This window comes from Grammomys surdaster, unplaced genomic scaffold (genome assembly GCF_004785775.1).
Source record: "Grammomys surdaster isolate TR1022 unplaced genomic scaffold, NIH_TR_1.0 137, whole genome shotgun sequence".
In the NCBI taxonomy this organism is placed as follows: domain Eukaryota; kingdom Metazoa; phylum Chordata; class Mammalia; order Rodentia; family Muridae; genus Grammomys; species Grammomys surdaster.
This window is the reverse complement of record NW_021604595.1, coordinates 3,140,058-3,167,970: the sequence shown is the minus strand read 5'-3', so window position 1 is coordinate 3,167,970 and position 27,913 is coordinate 3,140,058. Positions and strand designations below refer to the sequence as shown.

Here is a 27,913-nt window from a genome sequence, read left to right as displayed (position 1 = left end):
CTGTCCCAGAGGACCTGACACCTGCCAGCAAAACACCATTGAATATGAAATTAAACTTTTTTTTTTAACTTAAAAAAAGTTTAAAATACATGATTGATTTAAAAAAATCTTTGAATTGGGTCAACAGAAATTAACATTATTCAAATGTCATGGTTCTGAAAGAAAACACTGTACGATCAATCCACATTTGTGTCTTGTGAATGAACTCATATCTCCCCGCAGAAGTTTTGCTGCTACGTATTTAAAATAGCTGTGAAGTCACTGGTCTACGGTGATACTTGATCTGAGCTTTTATTTTCTGAGGCAGGGTCTAACTATGTAGCCCAAGCTGGCCTCATAGTGCTAGGATTATAGGTGTATGCTACAGTGCCCAGCCGAGGGGATCGGGATGAGGGAGAAGAATTCAACCACTGGGCTTTCTGTTAGAGGACCAGTGGTGTTGAGGAGTGCCCAAAATGTTACTATGGATCTTATGGGATGGAATCAGTGGAGGCAACAATGTGGGCAGGGGTGGAAGATGAAGATGCTTGCCACCAAGCTTGATGATCTGAGTTCAACATCCCCGACCCAGATGGTGGCAGAAGAGAACAGGCTCACTCCAGTTGTCCTTTGACCTCCACACAGGATGGCATGTGCATGCACACATAGGCACATGTATGCACACGTACACAATAAATAAATAAGTAAATAAATAAATAAGAAACAAGAAACTTAAAAAGAAACAGCATGGACTTTTGTGGACTGGCATGGCAGCGTGGCCTTCCCCTTGGGCTCCTGATGTCAGCTTTCGTACCTTTTGGAAGACACCTCACTCATACTTCAGTGAGTGTCTCTATTAAAACTGTAGGGGCTGAGTATGGTGGTGCATGCCTTCAATCTCCGCACTCCTGAAGCAGAGGCAGGTGGATCTCTGAGTTCAAGGATAGGCTGCACTACAAGTAAGTCCAAGACAGCCAGGGCTACCCAGAAAAACCCTGTCTCAAAATGAGTAAGTGAATAAATGAATAAGTAAATAAATAAATAAAATCTTTGTAAAGCTAGCTGTAACTCAGTTGGTAGAACAGCTAAATGCATGTATGACGCCCTGGGTTCCACCTACCTCCAGCACCACAGAAGCCTGGGCACTGTGGTACTAGCCTTTAATTTAGCACTTGGGAGGTGGACACAGAGGGACCAGAAGTTGAAGGTCATGCTTGACTTCAGAGTATGTCCAAGGCTAGCCCAAGATGTACAAGACCTTGTCTCAAAAACAAACAGCCTCTTTGTATAAAAGAATATAATTTTGCTGACATAGTATCAGTTTTTATCTAAGGCAAACTCTCACCTTTCAAAAGCATCCCCCATTTTCATGCTGCTTCAGAGGTGGAAGTTATTTAGTATAACTCCAACAGCCCTGAACTCAAAGGCTTTTGAACTTGCTTAAAAAAAACAAAAAAACAAAAACAAAAACAAAACAAAAAAAAAACAGAGAGAAGATCAGCACTTTATCCCAAATATCCTCCTAGTCCTCCCTCAATTACAGCTCTGAGGAGCCCTTATGTTGATCAAGGCTGTGCTTCAGTTCAAGATACGTTTCTGGCACTCTAAAAGGACGAGGGCTGTTTATTGAGTATGCAGTGTTTGAATCACATTTCAAATTACACAGCGAAAATCCCCATCACGAGGCACTTCAGGCAGCAGTGATTTACCACACAGCAAACAAAATCACCTCTGCCATCAATGTGCTGGGGTGACAGCTAATTAACACCGGTCTCATCTGCCCGTGATGCTTCCAGGCAGCGGCTCTGATTTTTCTCAAACTATCACTGATAGTCTCCAGTGCCCATGGAGGAAGCAGAGAGAGGTGGGGGAAGGAGAGAGAGGGAGAGGCCAAAGGAGAGAAGAGAGAGAGAGAAGGAAGGAGGGAAGAGAAGGGGAGAGGGAGAAGGAGATAACACTTCATGTAGCCCAGCCTAGGCTCAAACTTACTAGCTGTAGATGCATTGGACTTCCTGCCTCCACTGCCCAAGTGTTGGAATTCTGACACACACTATCATTCTGGCAGCCTTTGCCTTATAAGGATAGAGCTCAACTTTGTTTCTTGTTCAAATCTTGGAATGGTAATAAACCATCTACTCTGCCTTTGCGGGAGCTCCTGGCTGAAGGTGACAGACACCTTCCCATCTCTCCTAAAAAGCTCCATGGAGACCCCTTTCTTTCATCTCTTTGCCCACTTAACCAGTTATCGACTTGTAGGGAGAACATACATAAGACACAGCACACTTTTTTTTTTTTTGTGACATCTGGCATCTTATTTAAAAGCAAGTGGTTTAGAGCCAGAATTGAATTCAACTGTCCCAGTTAATACAACTCTAAAGAGACCATGGTGAATACTCTGGGTCTGTTTTCTCATCTCCGAGACAGACTGATAACAGGAATTAACATCACTGTGTGTTAAGGAACAAACGGGCTAAGATCTGCAAATTTCCTAACGCGGGAATAGGCGTTCACCGAATGACAAATGTAACTAGAAGTCTTTAATAACTGCTTTTGCCAGGCAGTTACCATTCCCCCTGCCTGCATGGGTAAGTGATACTGACTCACTCCTAAGACACCAGGATTTCTGACTCCAGGCGTCAGGATCCCCGTCACCCTCCATTACCCTCCATCACTTTATAGACTTTTATAGAATGAGATGCAGTATCCAGCACAAGAAGAGAATTCTCCTTGTTGAAGACCAGTGCCACAGGACGGGAAAGGCCATGAGTAACCATAGGCTTCAGGGCTGGAAACTCCTCAGGTTTCCCCAAGCACACGATGGCTGGACCAGAGGTATCAGCAACAATCACGTTTCCTTGGTGATCAAAGGTGACAGCTGAGGCGGTTATTTTGGAGGGGAAGAGGAGGTTCAGCCCGAAGCTATCCACCTGGCCAATCAGCTGCATGGTGGAGCTGAACACCTTCACCCTTGTGTTGCTACAGCTTGCCGTCCCAAAGGCACAAGGATGCTCTAGGACCGCGATGGCCCCGGTGAGCCACGACACAGCCACCCCACGGGGGTTGCACAGGTGAGCTTGCAACCTCTCAATTCTCCGAAGGACTCCTTCAGGGAAATCCACTTCCAGCAGGTGCAAAGTCCCTGCCTCTGCGTCAGTCACCAGGACCCCATTGTGAGGGGTGATCTCCACACCCCAAGGCAGAGCAAATTGCTTTCCCACAACCAGTTTGATCTGGCCAAAGAAATCAAACACTTTAAGGGAGCAGTCGCCAGCGTCGGTGACAACCACATGGCAGTCGTTGGTGACGGCGACATCCAGTGGGTACTTGACGTCGTGCGCTGCGTCCCCCTTCTCTCCAAACTGGTGTGCGCCCCCTCCTCCGGAGTCAAAGATCTTGACTCGTCTCTTACCGTCGTGCACGACCACTACCCGTCCGGTCTTGGGGCACAGTGCAAGCCCTGTGGGGTTCACTAGGGTCCCCCACCCGCCAAAGGCGTGGTAGCAGGTGAGAGCCCCAGGCGCACAGGGTGCGGCAGCACTGAGGGCAGCGGGGTTCGCGTGGAGGGTAGAGCCCAGGAGCTCCAGAAGGTGCAGCACCGGCAGGCAATCGCTGGTGTCACAGGCCCGGCAGGCCCGCCGGCAGAAGGGACACTCGAGGGCCAGCGTCCGCGGGTGCGCGAGGGCGGCGACGCAGGCCAAGCAGACCACGTGGCCGCAGGGCAGGTTGCGCGGGCGCCGCTGCTGCCGGTGGCCGAACCTCTCGAAGCACACCTTGCACTCCAGCAGGCTGACCTCCGCCTCCCGCACCAGCTCGGGCCGCACCCCCGCCGCCTCCTCCCCCATGGCTCCCGCCGCGCCGCGGCCTCCGCGCAGCCCTCGGTCACCGCCACGGTCACGGGGCGGGGCATGCGCACTGACGCGGAACGCGCGCGCTGCCGCCCCCTGGCGGACGCACGACGCAATCGTCCGCATGCGCCGTGCGCAGACCTGGAGTGATCACGTCGCGGGTGGGAGATCCTAGTATTAGAGATCGAGACGCGTCTCGGGGGAGCGAGTGGGTGTCTCCGTGTCCGCCTGTAAGTGGCAGCTAGTCTCCCAGGGCTGGTGCCCAGCAGGGCTGCCAGTCATCTTTGCTAGGAGCTGGGTACCAGGGCTGGGCCCGGGAACAAGACGTGGCTCGTAGTCTCTGTATAGTATGACTCTGAAGACAGAGATAGAAGAAAGAAGGTAACTTCAAGAGGGTGAGGCAGATGTGCATACCTCTCTGGTGTGTTTTATCACTCTTGTGAGAAGGTAGATACGTAACCCTCAAAGAACTGGATGTGGGAGTTGTGATGGCAGAACTCAGGAGGCAGAAACAGGAGAATAGCGGTTGGTGGTTACTTGGAGGCCAACCTAGGCTACTGTGCCTAAAAAAACAAACTCCCAAACCAAAACAGACAAAAGAATACTTGTGAAGTGGGTTTGTGTGGAAGGGATATTTTTAAAGCTGTTAGTTCCCTTCCATGATGGTCTACGTAGTGAGTTCCTGGCCAGGTAGAGGTACAAAGAGAGACCCTGTCTCAAAAACAAAACAAAACAACAACAACAACAACAACAAAACTTGTTAATAGCACTTACTATAGAATCCACTCCGTGACTGCCTTTTAAGTGGTTCTCATTCATTGTTTTATTAGTAATTTTAAAAACTTTTTTAAATTAATGTGTGTGCATGTGGGTATAGATGTCTGCGTGTGACTCTTGGAAGCCAGAAAGAAGATGTTAGATATCTGAGAGCCAGAATGACGGGCACTGAATGTGGGTGGGGTCCTACTGTGGATTCTCAAGATTGAGCAGCAAGTGTATATAACTACTGAGCCATCTCTCCAGCCCCTCAGAAATAATAAGACAATAGATTTGTTTTACTTTGTGTGTATAAGTGTTTTCTCTACATTATGCCTGGTGCCATAGGGAGCCGGAGGGGGTTATCAGTTCCAGGAAACTGGACTTGTGGATGGCTGTGAGCCACTATGTGGGTACTGGGAATCCAACCCAGGTCTTCTGTAGGAGCAGAAGTGTTCCTCACCGTTGTCTCTCCAGCTCCTCAGAAACAATTTTTAACTCAGGAAATACAGTCAGGATACAAAAGCTGGACTATTTTTAGAACCAGTCTTGTGCAACAGAAATGTAATGGAACCCACATTTTAAAATAATTTCCTGGTAGCCCTGTTTTTAAAAGTTAAAAAGAAAAATGAAATGAACTTAGTTGTATCCTTCATGCAATCCATCATTTGGACATCATAATCACCTGAAAACATGAACGGGACATTTTAACACTCATTTTGTGTACTAAGTAAAGTCTGGCGTGTTTTGTGTTCAGCGAGTATCTAATTCAGACAAGCTAGCTTCCACACGGAGCTGGCGGCTCCCACACATAACAAATGCAGAGCCGGGCTACGAGATATCATCTTTAGAAGGTATTTCCCAGACTGAGCTCGATGAATCCCTTACTTGTATGTAACTTGTCTCTGCCCCATGTTACATCAAAACTGTTCAAATACCTCAATTCATTGCTGACGGCAGCTGAGCTGTGTCCTCTAGAGATGTCCAACAGCTTGCTGCCTGCTAAACCTCCTTCTCTGCCTTGTCGGACCTTTGCTGCCTCTGAGAGGCTACAGGTGGCACTACACCATTAGCATTGCTGGCTAGGTTGGACAACTTTGCAGCACAAGGCACAGTCTCCTCCGGGAGTTTACAATGAAGCACCTAACCAGGAGTTAGATTTTTTTTTTTTTGAGGCAGGGTCTCATGTAGCTCATGTCAGCTTCACACTGGTTATGAAGCTGGGGCGCATGATCCTCCTGCCTCTACCATCCTAGTCTTTGGACTACAGGTGCTTGCTACTATGACAGGCCCAGATAGTAAAAGGATGGTGTTTGATTGGCAGTTAAGATTTTCTCAATTATGCAAGGCTTCCAGCTTCAGAAGTGGAAGTCAAAACCAAGGTTTGAGTCTCGAAGTTTACGGTTCCTGGCAATCACGATCTACAGACTTTGCTGCCATCCCGTGGAATCCACCAGTTTCCACTCTGGAATTTCTACCAGCCTAAACTGACAGCCCGGTCCTTCTTCTATATGATCAAAAATACAGAGTCTAATTGACGGCCTGGTCCATTTTAAAGCTTGCAATCCATCTTCATCTCTTCTTATTGCTTTTGTCTCTGAGGAGACACGCTAAGTCCCACCTCTGGTATTGCTCAACTCTGTACCATGCCGAGCACAGGCCCAACAGGCTCACACTTCATCTGCTGGGTGAACGACATCATCAGGACAGGAGGAAATGTACAAGGACTTAACCTTGGATGTGGTGGGGGTGTACCTTTAATCCCAGAGCTTGGGAAGTAAAGGCAGGTGTACCTCCCTAAGTTCCAGGCCAGCCAAGGCTACATAGGGAGACCTAGTCTCAAATAAGGAAATATAAAGACCTCGGATTAGGCAGGTAACTCAATGGAAGAACATGACACTTACAATCAACACCAGCACTGATGAATCAAAACAAACAAACAAACAAACAAAAAAACCCTTTGCTTTGCTTTTGAGAGATATTTAGTCACTCAGGAAAAGTTAGAAGAACTTGAGAGGGAGGTGTTGTGAGAGCTGTGCTATGAGATCTGTCATGAGAGCACACGTTTGTAAAATCACAAGAATGTAAAGGCAGACCAGAAAAGATGAAAAGAAAACATTCCCCTCTTAGCAGCGATGTCTCTAGTACAAGGGCGTTTGGTTGCTCTTGTGTGTCCTTGGTAGTCTCCCCTAGACTTCCCAGGTTTTCAGATATTAAGATTATTCTGTAGTACTAGGGATTGAACCTGGGGCCTCACATATACTAAACACTCTACCATTGAGCTGTATCCCAAACCTAGAACAGTATTGTTTAACATTTATTTGTACATTTTTATTTATGTGATATGTGTTATCTGCATGTATGTGTGGACCACTGTGAGGGTATTCACGGCAGAACAGAGAGAATATCAGAGCCTCTGGACCTGGGGTTACAGGCAGTTGTGAGCTGCCTCACACGGGTGCTAAAAACTGAACTCAGGTCCTGTGCATGCTCTTAACCACTAAGACAGTGCACCAGCTCCCAGCATGTTATTTTTATCATTTAAATATAAATAAATGCTCATCTCTTACTTAAAAATACTGCAATGGGCAGTGGTAGCAAATGCCTTTAATCCCAGATTTGTGAGGGAGGGGCAGGCAGATCTCTGTGAGTTTGAGGACAGCCTGGGCTACACAGCAAGTGGCAGAACAGCCAGGACTAAACAGAGAAACCCTGGCTTGAAAAAACCAAACCAAAAAACCAAAACCAAAAAACTGCCTCTGATGGCTACCCTCCCCACCTGTTCTTCAGCCCTCAGCAGATTTCCAGGCAGATTTTTAAAAATTTTATATATCAAAGTTATGCAAAGTCAGAAATGAGGACTGTATACTGAAAACAGAGTGGTCATGCTTAAGGTTCACATATATGAATCTTCTCCCAGCCAGTAATTAACTCAACCACTCGAGTGGATTTGTAGTCTGTTTGCAAGGAACAAAACATTAGATGACACACGGGAGGAAGCAGGAGCCATATGAGTTAAAGATAGTTTTAATAAGAGCATACAGAGCTGGGCGGTGATGGCAAACACCTTGAATCCCAGCACTTGGAATTAAAGAGGCTGGCAGACCTCTGTGAGTTTGAGGATAGCCTGGTCTACACAGTGAGTTCCAGGGCTACTAGGAGGAACCCTGTCTTGAGAAACAAAGCATCCAGAGATCTTTCTTTAAAAAAATCTCTGTCTCTCTGTCTCTGTGGGTCTCTCTTTGTCTCTGTCTCTCTCTGTGTCTCTATGTCTCTGTCTCTCTGTCTCTCTCTGTCTCTCCATTTTGCACTCTTATGCATGCCTGCATGCATGTATACACACACGCACAGGCACGTACACACGCACTCCTCACTCCCCACCCCCATAATCACACTAGTTACTTTTCTTACTGATGTGACCAAATACCAGACACAAACTAAAGGAAGAAGGGGGTCTGTTTTGGGTCATGGTTTGAGGGAGGACATGGTGGAAGGCTAGGACTGAAGTAGCTGGCATGTCCTGCAGCTGATTGTTCACTGCCACTGAAAAGGAAGCAGAGAGAGCATGCACTAAACCAGGCCTGGCTACAAAACATTAAAACCTGCCCCCAATGGCCTACTTTTTTCAGCTAGCCCCATCTCTTAAAGGTTCCAGAAACTTCCAAAACTGTGCCACCATCCAAAGACCAAGTGTTCAGATTGGTCCAAATCAAAACATGCATGATAAACACACATTGAAAAAAAATGCTTCCTTTATGAAAGAAAATGACAACTAAGAACGTACTAACTACGGTGTGAGCAGCAAGCTAATGTCTCTGTGGGCTACGTTTCTGTTCATCCATGAGTCCCCTAGCATCTGAGAGCTCTCTTGAGCAAACATTGTTCAGGCCACCTTCTGTGGTCCTGACCATAAATCCTTTCCAGAGCCAGTCTCCTACAGACAGTGGAGCTTTGGTCACTTTCCCCGTGTGTTCTTTCCTCACTCGAGTACACAGACGAACTAGGACATTCTCCTTGTTTCCACCCATCTGCAGCTGTTCAGCCCAAGTTTGTGCGTTCAAGCATGCAGGGCGGGTAAGTTAATAAATCACCATGTAGGGCACAGAGGCTCGGCCAGTCTAGTATTTAAGCTATGAAATTATATAAAAGGCACTTTTGGGAAAAGCTCAAGAATAATTCAATCCCTGTAACTTGATGTATACGTTAGTGTGTTTTCAACTCAAGGCTTTTAAAGTCAGAACACCCCCAGTGAGGACATAAATTACACAAAAGATTGATTGTATAAGGCTAACTCATTTGTGTCATTTAAGACTCTCTGGGTTTGAGTTATGGAAATGCACTCCAGCTACTGCATGAAGACAGGAGTCTATCATACAACATGAGACTTTCTTTCTTAGGCTGGGGGCTGGGCCTTGCGAAGGGAAAAACGGGTGGGTGGGGTAGAATACTGGTGGCTGGACTTTTGTTCTTGTTTCCACTTCTCAGCTCTGTGGTCGGCCATAGCAACCAGAGAGATCCTGGCTGTACCCGTTAGTCTTGCCCTCTGAGCAGGTAACTTGTCTTTCCAGCTCTGCAGAAAAAAAAAATTTGATTGGCCTAGCTCAGTGATCCAACCTTGTTCATTCAACTGGCTACAGAGATGAAGTCAGATACTCATCATGTCTAGAAGTCCACTCTGAGACCAAGGCAGGTTTCAGAGAAATGAGTCTGATCAAGATATTTGAATAGGTCCATGGCAGAAGGTATCTAAGGGAATCACCTTAAATGCTACTGCTGGAGAGGATGTGAGGTCAACACAGCATTAAAGAAGTTTATACAAAATTTACATGTGTGTGTGTGTGTGTGTGTGTGTGTGTGTGTGTTGGAAAGTTAAGGGTTCTTTCTTTGGAAAATCTGTTGTTTTGCTGGGGCAAACACATGAAGGAATGTTTTCCTGAAGTGGACACAGGTGAAAGACTAAGGCAGACTACTGAAGGAAGGTTTCACCGAAGCAGAAACATGTGAAAGGACACATGAGGAGAGATTCTTCACTAACAACACACATGTATTGATCTGCCTTACACTGCATAATTGAGCTCCATTTGTCAGGACTCCATAGAGAGAGAACAGACCAAAAACTTCTGGTAGTGTCCTGCAGCTTCCTTGGACTCTGAACTGATCTGCCGAGTGATGTCAGCTGAGACAGAAACACGTGCTGAGGCAAGACCCATGGAGGACACGTGATTTTTGGAGGGAGTATAAAAGGACTCCATGGGCAGTGAAGGGAGGTGAGCTTGGCTTGCTTATAGAGCTAGCTGTGCAATGCTTGTTGGTCTTGCGTCTTTGCTGATCTTTGTTTCCCCATGAGAGGCATAGCCAAGAACTTCTCCTGGTCCCTCTTGCTGACTCTTGCCGAGGCTGAGGCCTGGCTATCTCTGCTAGGTAGTGCCACCGGTGCTGATTCCACAGCTATGTGAATCCTGGGAACCAAACCTGTGTGTTCTGGAAGAATACCAAGTACTTTTAACCACTAAGCCTTCTCTCCAGCTCCAAGTTTAATGTTTAAAAGACTCTAGGGAGAAGATAATACACAGCTTTCATCAAAAAAATTTTTTTTGAGACAGGGTTTCTCTGTGTAGTCTTGGCTGTCCTGAAACTCACTCTGCAGACCAGGCTGGCCTTCAACTCAAAGATCTGCCTGCCTCTGCCTCCCAAGCACTGGGATTAAAGGCGTGCACCACCATACTCAGCTCAGCTTTCACCAAGTTTAACTGGTGTTCCTTGTAGCAACCATCACCTTAGTATGTACACAAATATACACATATATGTACAGAAGCCAATTCTTTAAAAATGTAATTACTGTATTAACATGAATTAAAAATATAAAGCACTCAAGAGTTAGGAGGCATTGATACATACATACATACATACATACATACATACATATGAGAGAGAGAGAGAGAGAGAGAGATCTGATTTGACAAAATGTGATTGTTAATAAAAACTGACAAATTATGAACCTAAATTTTTATAATAGACAGCTTTAGACCACTCATTTAAATAAGATAAAAGAAAAAAATGACCAAACTCAGGAAAAATATTTAAAGTTTTATTCTTATGGTTGTGAAGGAAAAAACCTTTCCATATAGTTTGATTTATTTTTTTAATGTTTCTTGATTTTGTTACATATAGAATTATACAAGAGAAGCATGTGAAGATATGGTCCCAGGACCTAAATAGATTAAGAATTATTGCAAAGTATAATTTTTAATAAAAAATTTAGACTACCCCAAATCCTATTAAAATCTTACATTTCCTCAGTGATTCTAATTTCCACACAGAATATGTTTTTTGTTGTTTAAAGTTATAAGCATTATATTTTTGTTTTTTTAATTATAGAAGAAATACATACTGACTAAAAGACACAAGTATTTAATGTTTTGCTATCAGTCATACAATCTTTAAAGAATTGATTGACTTACAACATTTTAGTATGATTTTATTTTTAAAAAGTCATGAGCAAAGATCTGAATGTTACATGAGAAAAAAATAGGTGATTATATTTTTAACTCTGATGGTTTGTCTATGCTCGGCCCAGGGAGTGGCACTATTAGAAGGTGTGGCCTTGTTGGAGTAGGCATGTCACTGTTGGTGTGGGCTTTAAGACCCTCATCCTAGCTACCTGGAAACCAGTATTCTCCTAGCAGCCTTCAGATGAACTCTCAGCTCCTCCTGCACCATGCCTGCCTGGATGCTGCCATGTTCCCACTTTGATGATAATAGACTGAACCGCTGAACCTGTAAGCCAGCCCCAATTAAATGTTGTCTTTATAAGAGTTACTTTGGTCATGGTGTCTGTTCACAGTAGTAAAACCCTAACTAAGACAGAAATTGGTACCAGGGACTGGAGTATTGCTGTGATAGGCCTGACCATGCTTTTGTTTGGAAGAATGTGGATTTGGGATTTTGGATTTGGAAAGTAATGGTATGCTTTAAATGGGGCATAGTGGTCCATCCTATTAGAAATATGAAAGACTCTGTTGCTGAGAATAATTTGAACTGTACAGACTTGGCCCAAAAGGTTTCAGAGGAGGAAAAATTCAGTATGTGGTATAAAGACTGTTTTTGTGGTATTTTGGTGAAGAATGTGGCTACTTTTTACCTTTGTCTGAAGAGTCTACCTGAGGCTAAGGTAAAGAGATTTATATTAATTGCACTTGACAAAGGAAGTCTCAAAAAAGCCCAGCAGAGACTTTGTTCTTTTGTTAAGTCTCATAAAGAACATTTTGAGCAAGCATAGCAAGCTTAGAAAGGAAAAATATAAAATATATGGTTTGAGTATTAAAGGGGCACCAGGAAGTGAAATGGAACTGAATCCTATATTCTAGGAGATAGTAAATTAAGGGAATGAGACTTTAGGGCAAGATACCACCCAGCTAAATTTAGATTCAGGCATAGTAGTACACACCTTTAATCCCAGTGCTTAGGAGACAGGCATGAGTTCAAAATCAGTCTACAGAGCAAGTTCCAGGACAGCTAAACTTAGGCAGTGAAGGGAGTTGGAAAACAGAAAGCTGGTGATAATGTAATAGAACAGGGGCCAAATTCCAGCCCCAGGAACAGCAGAACTCAGTAGCTTTGGTCATTTGGTCTGGTTTTAAAGTCAGGAGGAAAAGGAGACTATTGGGACAATTGATACTGGTTAGCTGGAGCTAAGAAATTAGTGGTTATTGAGAAGAGATTAGCATTCCTGAGGTGAAATCTTCTGGGAGGTCTTTTCTTTCTTTCTTTCTTTCTCTTTCTTTCTTTCTTCCTTTCTTTCTTTCTTTCTTTCTTTCTTTCTCTCTTTCTTATTTTTTTGAGAAACAAACTGTTTTTTAATTTTTGCATTCTGTACAGGCAGAAACAATAACGAATGTGACTAAAGAATATGAAAAACTTATGATTCAATCTGTAATGTGATACCTCTATCTTATTCCAATGTCAATTAAAAAACAAAACCAAACCCCCACCAACCACCACTAAGATCGTAAGAGAACCAAAAAGGGCTCCATTCATCCATCTCTGAAGAGCAGTGCTCCCGGTGTCTCCACACCCGCCTCTTCTGTGTGCTTATGTACAGCACATTGGTTCCTCGGATGAACGCATCTCCGTACTTATTCTTCAGCTGTCCGTTTACATACTCCTCCGTCTGTTCCAGTGCTATAGTCATGTAGCCATTTTCTGAGAGCACAAAGAAGCTGTGTTCTAGAGGTAGTTAGGGTTGTACCTCATGCTGCAGCTGTACTTGGTAATGTGTAAGCGTCACCCTGGTCGTACTGATTTTGAAGACTGAAGGTCATGAAGAGCAGCTGAGGCTTGGCACTGTGAGAGGCCAGGGAAGGCCATTGGTGAAGGTGCAGCCTCAGTTGCAGTTGATGACCCAGGACTGAAGGAGTCATGCAAAGGAGTTGAGGCTTGGCACCATGAAGACAGCCTATGGGAGGCTATTTGTGAAGCCCAGCTGCAACAGAAGACCCCAGTGTATTGGAGATGCCAGTACGATGGGGTGATCACCAAGAACAGCAGCAGCAGTGGAGTGGATCAACCTGAGCTTAGAGTGTTACAGAGGGCAGAGCTGGAGAATTGATGCCAGACCTTTGGAGGAGCCCAGAAGATTATGTGTGGATCCACAGACAAGCCTGCTGACTTTACCAGGCTTTTTCCATCTTAGAAATCCATTCTCTCAAGAAGACAAGTCTATCTTCCATAAGACAAACTGGCATTGTTCTTTTCTGATTTTGTCCTTATGTGGTATTGGAAAGAGCTAAACAAGAAGGAATGCATGAAGTTTAAGGGATTCCTCGTACAGGCGATTCTGCAAATGGGGCTAAAACAGATTTCTTGGACTGAAGTAAAAGAAGTGTCTTGGGAAGACCTTGCCAACTTACTGGTGAAACATTGTGAGGGGAAACAAGCCTCGGAGATCACCTTCAAAATCCTCCAGAAGATTGACAGGAAGGATCTCAGAGAGGCAACAGGAGAGATTGCTGCACAAACGAAATATCTAGCTCATTTAAAGAAGAAGCTGACCCATGATTGTTCTAGAAAGTTCAATATCAGTATTCAGAATCCCTTCCAGGATGAATATGATCATCTTGAGAACCTTCCTGTACCAAAGGGAACTGAAAAGAAGCCACACGTGTGTGGTGTTCCTGAAAGGTGGGGATGGAATTGACAAGACTGTTATGTTGAAAAATTTAATGCTTGTCTGGTTGGAAGGCCTGGCATTTCAGAACAAATTCTCCTACATGTTCTACTTCTGCTGTCAAGATGTGAAGCAATTGAAGACAGCAAGCCTGGCTGTACTGGTCTCCAGAGTGGCCCAGTCCCTCAGCTCCCATGGAGGAGATCCTATCCCAACCAGGGAAACTGTGACTTAGCACTGACAGCTTAGAAGGGATGGGTGGGATTCCACCAAACAGGAGTTGGAGCTGCATGACAGGTGCATGGAGAAGCAGCCAGTGGATGTATTGCTGAGCAGTTTTCTCAGGAAAAAGATCCTCCTCAAATCTTCTCTCCTCATCTCAGCTACTTTTGAGACTTTTGAGAAGTTGGAGGAAAGGACTGAATGCACAAATGTGAGAAAAATAACAGAATTCAAGGAGAGCAATATTAAGACTATTTCCACAGCTTGTTCCAGGATAGGAACAGAGCCCAGGAGGCCCTCAGTTTGATGAGGGAAAACGAGCAGCTGTTCAATGTATGTCAGGCCTCTGTGGTCTGCTGCATGATGGCTACTTGCCTTTAAATGAGACAGAGAAGGGAAAAGACCCAGTCTCCATCTGCCGACGTACCACCTCCCTGTAGACCATGCACATCTTCAATTTGTTCATTCCCCAAAATTCCCAGTGTCCAAATAAGAAAAGCCAGGACCTGCTGCAGGGTCTGTGTTCTCTAGCTGTCGAGGAAATGTGGACTGACACATCTGTGTTTACTGAGGAGGCTCTCAGGAGACATGGGATCACGGACTCTGACATGCCCACGCTGTTGGACACTGGACTTCTTAAACAGAGCAGGGAGTGTGAAAATGCTTACATAGTCCGCCACCCATCCATCCAGGTCTGTGCTGCCATCTTTTATCTGCTAAAGACCCACGGGGACCACCCGAGTCAGGATGCTCGCTGTATAGACAAACTTCTGTTTACTTTTCTAAAACAGGCCAAAACACGATGGAATGTTTTGGGCTGTTTCGTCTTTGGCCTTTTACATGAATTGGAACAAAAAAAGCTAGAGGAATTTTTTTGGCTACCAGTTGTCTCGCCAATTAAAGCAAGAATTGTTTGAGTGGCTGGAAACCCTATGTGACATCGAAGACCCTTAAATACAAATACATAGCACAAAGTAACTGTCTGTTTGAAGTGGAAGAGGGAGATGTCATAGAGCCAGCAATGAACTTACGGGCCAGATTGACATTGTGGCTAGGGATTATTCTGATTTTATTATGGTGCCTACTGCTTAAAACATGGTTCTGCATTGAAAGACTTATCCATTTCAACCCAAAATGTCCTCAAGGAGGAACTGGACCAGAGGGAAAAGCTACTCATCCTTTGGCATCATATATGCTCTGTATTCATAAGGAATGAAGACATCCTCCAAATGATAGACACTATTTTCAATGAGCCAGTCTTTCGAATCTTATAAAATTATCTGAAGAACTCCAGCTGCATCCTTAAAGAACTTGTGGTAAACAATGTGTCCTTTCTATGTGGTGAGTGCCTATTCTCTGAGTTGATTCAAAACTACAATTCGGAGTTCTTGAACCTCAGCATTCCTCTCCCACAGTGATGTGGACATGTTATGTGATATCTTGAACCAGGCAGAGTACAACTTACAAATTCTGATGGCAGCAGCCTGTGACCTTTCACCTGATGACTGCAAGATCTTTGATCCTGATCAGAAGCAAGACCTTGAGGAGTCTTAATTTAGAATCCAACAACTTGGGCCACGGGATATCCTCACTGTGCAAGGCTTTGTGCCACCCAGACTGTGTTCTGGAGTACTTTGTGTTAGCCCCTCAGTGAGCAATGTTGAGACTATCTTTCAGAAGTTCTTAGGTAGAACAAAACCCTGAGCCACCTAGATATCAGCTCCAATGACCTGAAGGACAAAGGATGGAAGGTTCTCTGTAGGGTTCTCACCCTCCCAGACAGTGTACTGGTGTCACTAAGTGTGAGATCTGCTCTCATCACCACTAGAGGCTGCCAGGACCTGGCTAAAGTCCTCAGGAACAATCAAAACCTGAGTTGCCTAAATGTTTCAGAGAATATTCTAGAAGACTCTGATGTGAAGCTGCTGTATAACACTATAAAACATCCCAACTTGCTTCTTGCTTATGATGTTTTGTGCAAGAATAGAAAACCTGACTAAGACATTAACCCTCAACACAATTTTTAATTGTTCAAAATTTCATACAGGGATTGGGTGTTTTTTGTTTGTTTGTTTGGTTGGTTGGTTGACTGGTTTTTTGTTTGGTTTTTCCAGACAGGGTTTCTCTGTGTATCCCTGACTGTCTTGGAACTCACTCTTAGATCAGGCTAGCCTTCTGAGATAAAAGGTGTGCTCCACTACTGGACTGGTTTTTTACTTCTCAGTAAGGAGATACAGTTTTTCAAAAATGTAGTCAATTCCCCAGGTTTTATGTCTTTCTTCAAAAGCATCGACCTCTTCAAGGAATTGTATGCCACATTTTGCACCTGAAGTAAGAAGGTAACAGGTTAAAATATTGTGAAAGATGTTGCAAGAGGTTTATTGACAATAATGCTGGACTGGGTATTAGATCTATCTTGTACCTTACAATTACAAAATGGCAATAGTTGTGCTCAATTTATATCTGAGATAAAAGATCCTTTTAATTGGACAGAAAAGGGGAAGTGTTGTGGATGGCCCTGGTCTTGTATTTTGATGCTAATTCCACTTTCCTGGGAGGGGCTGCAGAGGAGGAGTGAATCAGTACACAGGCGACTTCTTGTGAACCTTCTGTCCACCTTAATTTGTAAAATAAAGGCTAGAGCTGGTGATTGGGCACTAGAAGGGGAGGTGGAGAAGAAAAGTTTGGGAGAGAGGGAAGGAGAAGGAAGGAGAGGAGAGATGGTGGGACGTTTGTGTCTCTAGCAGTCTCAGGTAGTTATTCATATCAAGGTTATGCAATTGGATTAACAATTCTAATTGTGTGGGCATCTTGTGTATTGAGTATTTGCTAATATATAAATCCAATGGATAATCTTTAAGCATTAAGAGTTTTCTTTCTACCGGGTACTGGAATTGTTATATCTACCGCATGGGGGTGGCAGAGTTGGCCCAGGGGCCATGCTTAGAGCCATGGACTCCACAGGGCTGACCAGTGGAGGCAGCAGCCATGCCAACGTCTCGTAGGTTCTGGGCTGGCACCACTGGCCATCCAGCACCTCCATTAGTGCAGGAACTTAGAGCGAGAACATGGCTGCCAGGCCGGGAGCTAGCCGAACCACTCACTTTTTCTAATACCTCCCACAACAGGTGGCGTCCAATATGGGGTACGAACCCATGACCCTGAGATTAAGAGTCTCATGCTCTACCAACTGAGCTAAGACCGGGGCTATCCACAACAGAAAGATATCTAGGGTGTTTCTAGAAACGTTCCTGAGGATTTTGTGGCTACAGTCCTTATCTCTTTTGTGTTGTGTCTGTGTGCATGTGAATGCATGGATGTGAGTTTGACAGTCAGGGGATGATGCCTGGTGTCTTCTGTATCACTCTCTGCTTTATCAATTGAGACAGGATCTCTCGATGATCCCAGAGCTCATAACTGGCCAGCAAGCTTTGGAATCTCTCTGTGCTAAGGATGCTAAGATCACAGTCATGAGCAAGTAGGTCTGGCTTTGATGTGGGTGCTGGGGATACTAACTTGGGTCTTCATGCTTGCATAGCAGGCACTTCACCCTCTTCACTATCTTCCCAGCCCCTTCTAGCTTTTTTTTTTTTTTTGAGACATGGGTCTCATGTAAACTAAGCTGGCCTTGAATTCACTATGTAAAAAGGATGACCTTGACCTTCTGGTCCTCAACTCCAGCCTCCCTAGTGCCAGGGCTATGGTGGTGTGGCAGATCAAACGGCACACTAGGGAGACTAGTCCCTTTTCTAGGATAAAACAGTCTCCAATGAGATGCTCTCTGTCCTTACGTTTTATAGGCTTTAATTGCACATACCACTGAGAGTTCTCTAGCAACTCAACAATTAACTGTTATGCTTTCTTTATTTTCATTTAATTCTACTTTTTTAGACAGGCCTTTCTCCTTGGTCCAGACTCAGGCTGGCCTTGAATTGTCTTTCCTCTTGACTCAGCTACCCAAGTGCCAGGATTACAGTTGTGCCCACCATGCTTGATTTGCTGACTTTATTTAAAATGAGCATAACTGGGGCCGGGAGATAGTTCAGCAACTAAAGTACTCCCTGCTCTCACACAAAAACCAAGTTTGCTCACAACTGCCAGTAACTCCAGAGCCTGGGGCTCTGATGTCTCTGGCCTCTATAGACATGAGCACATACCCATACAGACACATATGCATATAAACATGGTTAAAATAATAAAAATAAATCTTTAAGAATAAACATAAGGAGTATAATGCCTACCTTATGATAAGGGTGCCTGCTGCCTGCCTGACAACCTGAGCCAATGCACAGAATTGAGGGAGAGAACTGGCTTCCTGCAGGTTGTCCTGTGACCTGCACATGTCATACACATACACACATGTACATACATGCACACACTTACATACACATATACATACATACATACATACATGCACATATATGCTTATACACACATATACACATACAACACATATGCACATATACACACATATATACACACATGCACCCATAGATATACACATGCATACACACTTAACACACATACATATAAACATACACACATATGCACATATACACATACATACACACACAGAAGCACATATGCATGGACACGTGTAATGAAAAGGAAGATTAACTTACCAAATAACCTTTTAAATTCAGCGTCTGGAACATAAAATGGTGGGCCTAGGAAAAAGAAGTGTGATGAAGAATAATTTTCTTTTCCAACACTAATTCCAAAGACAAATTCTTGAGACTTACCTCTCAGCTTAGTTCAGAGATATCATGGACACTTATTCTATAAACCACTCAGGAATCCAGAGAGGTGAGGATTAAGCATGCCTTTCTGGTTGTTTTGTTTTATTGTGGGGTATGTGTGTGCATTTTAAAGATAGGTTCTTATGTAGCTCAGCTTGGCCTCGAACTCACTATATATCCAAGAATGACCTTGAACTTCTGATCCTCCCTGCCCCTGCTGCGCATTTCTCCTGAGTATTGAAGTTACAAGCAAGCACTGCTGTATCTGGTCTCCATCGTGCTGCAGATCATCTCAGAGATGGTCACGCACACTAGCCAAGCTCTACCAACTGAGCTACATCCCTGGTCCCCGGATTTGGCTCTTGTCTATCTCTTATCAAAGATCAGAGTAGAGCGATTGGCAGTTTCCTTTGGGGTGTCCTTTGCCTTCCGAGGTGCTAACTCTGGCCTTCTGTGCTCCACTACAGTCTTCCCACTCAGGTGTGGGATGGATGGAGACTTGGAGCATTATTGTTGTTCTTTAAGTGGGGACATCCCCACCACACAAGAAGCCAAAGCCCTGCTTCTCATAGCACCTGCCTTCCCTGGGCCTCCTGCTCACCAGCAGAGCATAAGTGAGCCAAGCAGAGCTCCTTCCTGCCTCCATGACCTTCTCTTTCCTTCTGCCTACAGTAGAGACACTAAAGTCTCATCTTTTCCTGAGGTTTTTAGATCCGGGATTTTCAAATTAAAACAACAGCAAAAGACTACCACACATAAATATTAATTAAATGGGGGCATTATTTTTAAAAAGCTCAATTAAAAACCAAACAATGCCAGACATGCTGGCTCACAGCTGTAATCTCAACACGTAGGAAATCAAGATGGCAGGGTTCAAGAGCCAGCCTGGGCTACATTGGCAGTATCCTTTGCAAACAAAACCCAAGGAACCAGGTGTGATTCCAGCACTCACCAGGTGGAGGAGAAGGAGAGTTTGGGGCCTCAAAACTTGCCAACTAACCAAACAACCTTCTCCCCCAAACAAGAAGTCAAGGAGTCTTACAAAGTAAAAGTCTGACTCTTTAACTTTAACTCCTTCATGAAAATACGCGTCTGTCCAAGGAAAATACTAAGCTTCGACATGCAGGCTGGGCTGTGTGTCAGTGGGACAGCATTTGCCTAGCACCTCGAAAGCCTTGGGATCCAACATGCTTGCTGTAAAAGCTTCCTCCCAAAGCAACAAGATGCGTCAGATGAATATATCCTTTCTAGACATTCAAGACAAAGGAGTCAGGCTGGGGATGAGGCTCAATGATAGTAGGCTTGCCTAGCAGGCACCATGCTCTGGGCTTGATCCCTACCAATGCCAAATACTACACAAGACAAAATCTAAGAGGATGGTAGCAGCATACAATAGACAAAATGTTAGCAGTAGACAAAAAGGTTAGCGAGGTGTGGTGGCCTGTGTCACAGTCCAGGCACTTGGAAGACTGAAGCACAAAGATTTTGAGTTTGAAGCTAGCCTAGGCTACTGTAAGTTCCAGACCAGGCTGAGCTTTAGAGTGAGACCTTGCCTCAAAACCAAAACCAACCCACACTATTTTAGAGATTTTCCTACAATTCCACAGTTCCTCATGCTTCTTCCTTGCTTGTCTGAATTCCCGTGGGGATGTATTTGAGTGAGTATCAACATTCGCCACATGTAGCTCCACCTCTGGGGACAGCACAGCCATGCAACACCCATAGCAGGGCAACCATATTTCTTTCTCTTAGTCTAGGGCTCGTGAGCTATCTCTTTACATTAGGACCATCCATTTCTTCCTTCTATAGTTTGAACAATGACTGTTGAACAAAACAGGAAAGGGGTATAAGAAAACATGGATGGTGTGGAAGAGTCCACTGTTCTCATTAGCCCAGAATTATCTTCATGCACACAAAGCAGTGTGCCTATGAGGTAAGTCATGGAAAAGAATTCTTACATGTTCACAGAATCAAACCAGGGAAATTAGGCGAACAAAAACAACTGTTACCTGCATGTTTTGTTGGATCATAAGACAAGACAGCCACAAGGTATTGAAACTCTTTTCTCAGTAGGGACAGTATTAAATCTGCATAGCTAGAAAAAGCACACACAAAAAAGTTTGTTTCATTTCTCTATAGAGGCGAGGTTGGAGGGGACAAGAGGCGATAAAGAAAGCCAGCATTTACTACAAACTCTACATAAAAGTCGTCACTAATCATATAAACCTGTGTGGTGATTTGAGTGAGAATGGTCCCCAGAGGCTCATACACTTCAACAGTGGTCCCCAGTTGGTGGAATTATTTGGGAGGTGTGGGCTTGTTGTAGGAGATATGTCGCTGGGGTGGGCTTTGAGGTTTCAGAAGCCCATGCCAGGCACAGCTAGGCCCAGTCTTGCTCCTTCTCTGCTTCCTGCCTGCAGGTTAGGATTTAAGCTTCCAGCTACTGCTCCAGGACTGTGCCCGTCTACCTGCTGCCATGGCCTGCCCTGCCATAATGGTCATAGACTAACCCTCTGAAACTGCAAGCTTTCTTTGATAATCCACCTTGGTCATGGTGTCTCTTCGTAGCAACAGAGCAGTAACTAAGACCTGGTTCTTGTTGCCCCCTGTCCAGGTTGGCCTCAAATTCCCTACGGAGTCAAGGAAGACCTTGAATTTCTGATCCTCCTGCCCCCGCTTACTAAGTACTAGGATTATAGACATGGAATGCCACCCCAAATTTATGGTGTGCTGTGGTTGGAACCAAGGGCTTGGTGCATGCTAAGCAGTGTTTTTCTTTTCTTTCATTTTTTTGAGATATTATTTATTTTAAAATAAATAAAATACAGCGTATTACCTATATAGATGTCTGTGTACCACCACATACACACAATCATTCAGGAGTCCTTGTTTTAGACGTTCATTATTTTAATTATGTATGAGTGTGTGTCTGAGGTTTGGAGAAGGGTATACATGCAGGTGAGTGCTGCTGTCCAGGGAGGCCAGAGGCTCTGATCCCCCTGGAGTCGGAGCTACAGGCGATTGTGAGCCTCCTGACATGGGTGCTGGGAAGTGAACTTAAGTCCCTGGAAAAGCAGTATGTGCTCGTAATTGCGCTGCCACATCTCCAGCCGGATCGGCCTGGGCTACATAATGAATCTGAGGATAGCCTTGGTTACCACAAGAAAGAAAGAAAAAGTACTCTTTTGAGCAGAATCTTTCACTTCTTAACTTTCTGATACCCTTACCCTCAATGTACTCTATAGCCCAGGATGGCCAGGAACTCACTATGTAGCCTAGGCTGGCTTCAGATTGACAGCAATCCTCCTGCCTGAGCCTCTCAAGTGCTGGGAGTGCAGGTGTGGGACACCACAGCTGGTGTGACCCTTGCTCTTACGAAGAGGCAAGAAGAAGTATGTCCTTAGGATGATCAGATTGGCTCAGTCTTATCTCCTGGTACTGACAGACATCAATCCTCTTGGAATGTGGACTTTCAATCAGTCTCAAAAACAATCCAGAAAGTGGGGCAGGAGAGATGGCTCGGTGAGAGCACACACAGCTCTTCCAGAGGACCAGAGTTCAGCTTCTAGCATCTACATTGGGTGGCTCATAACCACCTGCATGTTCATATCCAGGGTATCCAATGCCTTCTGGTCTCCATGGGCATCCATCATGTGTGCATGCACATACACACACAGACACACACACACGGGGGTGGGAGGGTAGGGAGGGGTAGAGCAGGGGAATAGAAGGATCTAGACTCTGGCCAATCAGAGCTTGATTCTCCAAGTAAACCTCTACTTGGGTGTCACTGCCCGGTCAGCCATAAACGCAGTGGGTCAGTGTCCACCAGGCTGTCCTTCACAGCTAAGGATAGAGGAGCAAATGCAGGAAGCAGTGCATTTGCCTTGCTCGATGTACAGCTTGGTTTTCTTCCTTCAGTCACAGTATTTACGGAGACCTTACCTGCCCCAAATATGTGTCAGGTCCTATACCGAGGAACAGCTGGGCCCAATGGTCCTGCCTTCCCTTTGAGACCAAAGGGAATCATGCTCTCTCCCTGCCATCCTGTGGCTTTTTATTGAGCAAACCAAAATCCCTGGAGGGACTAACCCCAAGGAAACAGAGGAACCTGCTGGAGGGGGCTCAGGCTATACCTACAAGCTTAAAACGTTTTGCACAATTGAATGTGGTCCATAAATACAGTATGTTAGGAAGACTGAAGGGGTTTCAGTGATGTTTTCGAGCTGCTAAAGGATGCTGGCGTCATGTGGAAATGTACAGCCTGCACAGGAAAAGCGGTGTGGGCTTTGGAAGGAGGAGCAGAGCAACATGCTATATTTCATGGCAAAAGCCACGCCCCCTGGCTCCCTGGTGCATGACAGGACTTCATAAACAGCTGTTGAAAGCTGAGTGAAAAGGATCAGGACTCAAGCGACGGTTTAGGAGCAAGCACCGCAGAGAAAAGTCCAGAAGATGAAGGAGGGTGGGGTGGAACACAGGTAGAAAAATGAACGGAGGGGAGAGGAGAGAGAGATTATCACTGAAGGAAAGAAAAGATGGATATTTCTGGAGTGGAATCTTCTAATTTTCAAAGATTGAGTTTGGCAAGAAGCATTACTTATGAAGCAATTATTTTTTAAATTAAAAAAAAATCGATGTCACTGAGATGGACCCTGAACATTGGCCATGTGTGAAGAGCCTGGCTCTGTGTAATGAGTAATTCAGTATCCAACTTGCCAAATTCAAGGAAACACACGTTACCGGTATTATTTGCACAGGAAAAGGGGATTGCATTTCCCTCGAAGGCTTTCCTAATTTTACTTTCTAGTGAGGCTAGTTTTAATTATGATCACCCAAAGTATCCATAAGTGCTCTTGTAATGATAGCCAGTAGTTTATAGTTCTCAAGGATTTCATTGCTTCTATCTATCTATCTATCTATCTATCTATCTGTCTGTCTGTCTGTCTGTCTGTCTGTCTGTCTGTCTATCATCTACCCACCTATCCATCTAATTTTTATATCTACCATCTATCCTATCTATCTATCTATCTATCTATCTATCTATCTATCTATCTATCCAGTATCTATCATCTATCCATCACCCATCCAACTATTATCTATCTATCTATCTATCTATCTATCTATCTATCTATCTATCTATCTATCTATCTATCCATCCAACCATCTATCCATCGACATAGTTTCATGGGCTTATTATGAGGCCCAGGTTCGCCTCAAACTCCCAATCCTTATGCCTCAGCCTCCCCAGTGCTGGGATCACCAGTGTGCACGACCACACCTGGCTCACATATTTCTTTGTCTTGTCACAGCAATTCTTGGAACCATTTAACATGAAGCTTTGAGCAAACTCGGCAGGTACTGTCAGGTACTAGCTGCCTAACTCGGGACGTATCTCTTTAAATTTCTCATGTGCAAATTGGAGTCATACACAGCACCTATGTCATAGGGGTGTCATGCTAATTATATGAGCTAACACACACAAAATATTTCTAACAATGTCCAGCACAGCACAAGAGTCCACTGGTGTTAGCAGCGGTTAGGTGCTGAAATAGTCTTGGGTTGCAGAGGAGTAAACTGAGGCCTAGAGAAACAGAGTACTTTGGTCAAAGCAAGTCAGCTGAAGAAACCAACTTACCGATCACGATCGCATGGATTGATAGCCACCAATGCTCCTCTATCCCAAATCCTGTCAAACTTGCCAATGTTTGCTCTGCTCAAAAAAGAGGAGAAAGGTTGTTATATTTTATCTGAAAGAGCTCAAATCTCAAACATGATGCCTGGGGTTCCCCAAGGGGCACGTTGGGACATCACCCATCACCAAGGTCTCAGTATCTCATGGCGGCTTTTCTTTATAGACATTAGAGGGGTATACTGACCCCTTTTATAGATATCAGAGGGGTGTACTGACCCCTTTTATAGACATCAGAGGGGTGTACTGACCCACTTGTGAGACTGTCCACCTCCTAACTTCCACAGCATTCTGTTTTGCTTTGATTTGGAAAGAGGAGGGAGGAGGCAGTGACTGACAGCTCTGTTCCCAGCCCCTGGCTCAGGCATCGGGCTCTGTCAGGTACCATCCTGCCTCCTGTACCTTGTAATTGGCTTTCTCATAGGCTCAGGTGCCAGGTGGAAAACACAGTCTTCCTCTCCCTACCTTCACCCTACCTGTTCTGCATCACAATAATGTTTGTTTCTTTGTTTGTTTGTTGAGACAGGGTTTCTCTGTGTAGCCCTGGCTGTCCTGGAACTCACTCTGTAGACCAGGCTGGCCTGGAACTCAGAAATCTGCCTGCCTCTGCATCCCAAGTGCTGGAATTAAAGGTGTGCGCCACCACTGCCCAGTGCACAATAATGATTTTGAAAGTCTGGGACTTATCCCCATGAAGCAGAAAGACAAGGCTTTGGTAAGAGCAGCTGCAGGACAATCCTCGAAGCTGCAGACTTCAGAGGAGCAGTGAACAGATCTACAGTCATCACTGCCCAGCAGGGCCCACCTTCACTTCTGTTATTGTTCTCCTCCTCCTCCTGATCCTCCTCCTCCTCCTGATCCTCCTCCTCCTCCTCTTCTTCCTCTTCTTCCTCCTCATTATTTATAGTGAAAATTTCAGTTTCTTTAAAAATACAGAAATATTATATATCTTCTTTTTAATCCCAGATGTAGGGCTGCTTCAGACTGCCCACAGCAGCTGACAATGATTTGCCTCGTGCTCTAGCAGGGGTGTGGCTTTACCAGCTGCAGATCGTTTCTGAGAGTATATGATGTTCGGAATTCCGGGAATGTGTCAGAGGATTTATAAATGCTAGCACCCCAGGAGAGTGGGGTATTGGTTGTTGGTGGGTTGCTGCTGATTGCCATTTGTCAAGAAGTTATGCACAAAGAGATGAGGAGAAGAAATTAAATTCCTGACTTTAAAGATTAAACTTGCCCCAAGGAACTCCATGCCCCTAATTAGCAGAAAAGTAAGGATGAAGTTGCCTCCTTTCCCCTCTATCCTCTCTTTCCTACCTAGTTTTAGGGGGTTGAAAGGAGGGGTGGAAAAGGGCAAAAGAGAAAAGAACCCACAAAGTAGCCAAAAGTCCAGCTACAATGATTACTGTTATTATAATTATTCTTAGTGTATGGTGTATGTGTGTGCAAGCACATGCATACTAAGATGCACACGTGGAGGTCAGAGAACAACTTTCAGGAGTTAGTGTCTTCCTCCCACTGTGGGTTTTGAGGACTGAACTCAGGTCCTCAGGCCTGCGTGACAGGCACCTTACCCACTGAGCCATCTTGCTGGACCAAAGTCCACCTTTTTTTTTTAAATAGCCCTGGCTAGCCTGGAACTTTATATCTAAACCAGTCTGGCCTCCAACTCAGAGATCTGCCTGTTTCCAGTGCTGCATTAAAGGCATGTGCCATAGCTCCCTTTTAAATGACCAAATGGTTGGTTCAGAGGGTAAGCACTAACCACTAAGCAAAGGGCCATGAGTGTAGGCATATTATTATGTACCCTGTAAAGATTATCTTTGTATTACTCAAATGCTGATTTCTCTGCCCTATGTCTGGTTGCAATCCAGACAGGGCACTGTAATGCTTATTCTAAGTATCTCCTTATGGGATGTTGTGTAAACACTGCTGCCCATTCATTCTCTGATTTGTCAATAAAAGACAATCAGCCAATAGCTGAGCAGAAGAGAGAAGAGCTGGACTTTCGATTCTAGGGGAGGGGAGGAACAGAGAGAGGATTCACCACGAAGAAAGGGTCCAGGAGCCAGCATGGGAACGCACCCAGAGCAGAGAGAGCCAGATTTAACATTAGCTTAGAGGATTACAATAGATTAATTAATGCTCAGATATTGTGCCATAAAGTTTGATTAAATAAATAACATAGTCTCGGTCTCATTTATCTCGGAGCTAGGCAGAATAAAGAAAAACCTGTCACTTTTAAAATTCCTCTAACATGTGAATTCAGAGAGCTAGAACCCGTGTAAAAGCAAGCCATGTAACCCCAGTGCTCCCAATGAGCTGGGAGGTAGAGACAGGAGAGTCCCCAGAAGTTTGAAGCCCTGTTTGAGTACTAAGTGGCCATGAAACTCTGTCTCAAACAGAGTGGAAGCTAAGAACTGGCATCTGAGGTTGTCCTCTGACCGCCACTCATGTGTCATGGCATGCACACACTCAAACACATACTCTGATGCAAACTCAGTCACATACACTCACATGTACGGCGGTGCAGACAGAGCACCCAGCCACATAGACACACACGCTAACATTCACACACACTTCACTCTTACATGACGGCATTTACATACACGCACTGATTCAGTCTCACACGCTCACGTACTCACACACAATGGTGCAAAGGAATCACCTGGTCGCACATTTACACAAACACTCACGGTCACACTCACCCACACACTCACATAGATTCATAGAGCACTCAGCCCTACCTGGGAAGATCAAAAATGCTGCAGCAGTATAAGGAAATGTTCCCTGAAGAACTCTGTAATGAAACAATGCAGAAAGCTTTTAGACTTAATTGGGACATCTTTAAACAACCAAGGAAAGGAAACAGGACTCAGACAAAGCCAAGGAGATAGAGGGGGATCACACATTAAACACAGTAACTATTAGGCTTTAACTGGACCTTAGGTTTTCTTTAAATCCTGTATGGAGGCCAGCCCAATGGCTCAGAGGGTAAGGTGCTTGTAGCCAAGCCAGGCAAGCTGGGTTTAATCCCTGGGCCACCATGGAGGAAGGAGAGAACGGATTCCCACAAGCTGACCTCTGACCTCCACATGTGCACCACAGTACATGTGCACAGATATATATTCTACCATCTGTAAATCTATGTCCAATAACAATGCAGCTATTATCTATCATCCATATGCTTAGCTCCAATTCTACCATTTATCTTTAATATCTATGTATCTATGTATGTATGTATGTATGTATCTATCTATCTATCTATCTATCTATCTATCTATCATCTTTTGTTTTGAGACAAATCTCACTGTGTAGCCTAGACTAGCTTGAAAATCACAATCCTCTTGCCTCCACTTGGCAGTGCTGAGCTGTGTGTGAGGTATAGGTAACCTGTGGTAGACAGCTGCAGTGTGTGAGGTATAGGTGACCTGTGGTAGACAGCTGCGGTGTGTGAGGTGTAGCTAACCTGTGGTAGACAGCTGCAGTGTGTGAGGTGTAGCTGACCTGTGGT

The 27,913-nt window shown here is 44.7% G+C and overlaps 2 protein-coding genes and 1 pseudogene across 4 annotated transcripts in view; 1 reads left to right on the top strand and 2 right to left on the bottom strand.

Annotated features, from left to right (window-relative positions):
- Positions 1 to 2,276: 2,276 nt before the first annotated feature.
- Positions 2,277 to 3,821, bottom strand: Nhlrc1 (NHL repeat containing E3 ubiquitin protein ligase 1). The gene has a single exon (XM_028763275.1). It carries the CDS (start codon positions 3,819 to 3,821, stop codon positions 2,628 to 2,630), a length of 1,194 nt encoding a protein of 397 aa, XP_028619108.1. The 3' UTR covers positions 2,277 to 2,627.
- On the top strand, positions 3,820 to 14,996 carry LOC114617518 (annotated as a pseudogene).
- Positions 14,997 to 15,965: 969 nt separating this feature from the next.
- Tpmt (thiopurine S-methyltransferase) overlaps positions 15,966 to 27,913 on the bottom strand; it is a 20,837-nt gene continuing 8,889 nt past the window's right edge. For all 3 annotated transcript variants that reach the window (XM_028763126.1, XM_028763128.1, XM_028763127.1), the window contains exons 5-9: positions 27,147 to 27,199; positions 24,346 to 24,420; positions 20,717 to 20,802; positions 18,591 to 18,635; positions 15,966 to 16,294 (exon numbers count right to left, since the gene is read on the bottom strand). In XM_028763126.1, coding sequence (XP_028618959.1) covers positions 16,182 to 16,294; positions 18,591 to 18,635; positions 20,717 to 20,802; positions 24,346 to 24,420; positions 27,147 to 27,199 — 372 coding nt within the window. In that variant the 3' untranslated portion in view covers positions 15,966 to 16,181. The remainder of the gene's footprint in view (positions 16,295 to 18,590; positions 18,636 to 20,716; positions 20,803 to 24,345; positions 24,421 to 27,146; positions 27,200 to 27,913) is intronic.

Excerpts from the sequence above, each read along its gene's own strand:
- Nhlrc1 (XM_028763275.1), bottom strand. The coding sequence starts at position 3,821 with ATGGGGGAGGAGGCGGCGGGGGTGCGGCCCGAGCTGGTGCGGGAGGCG.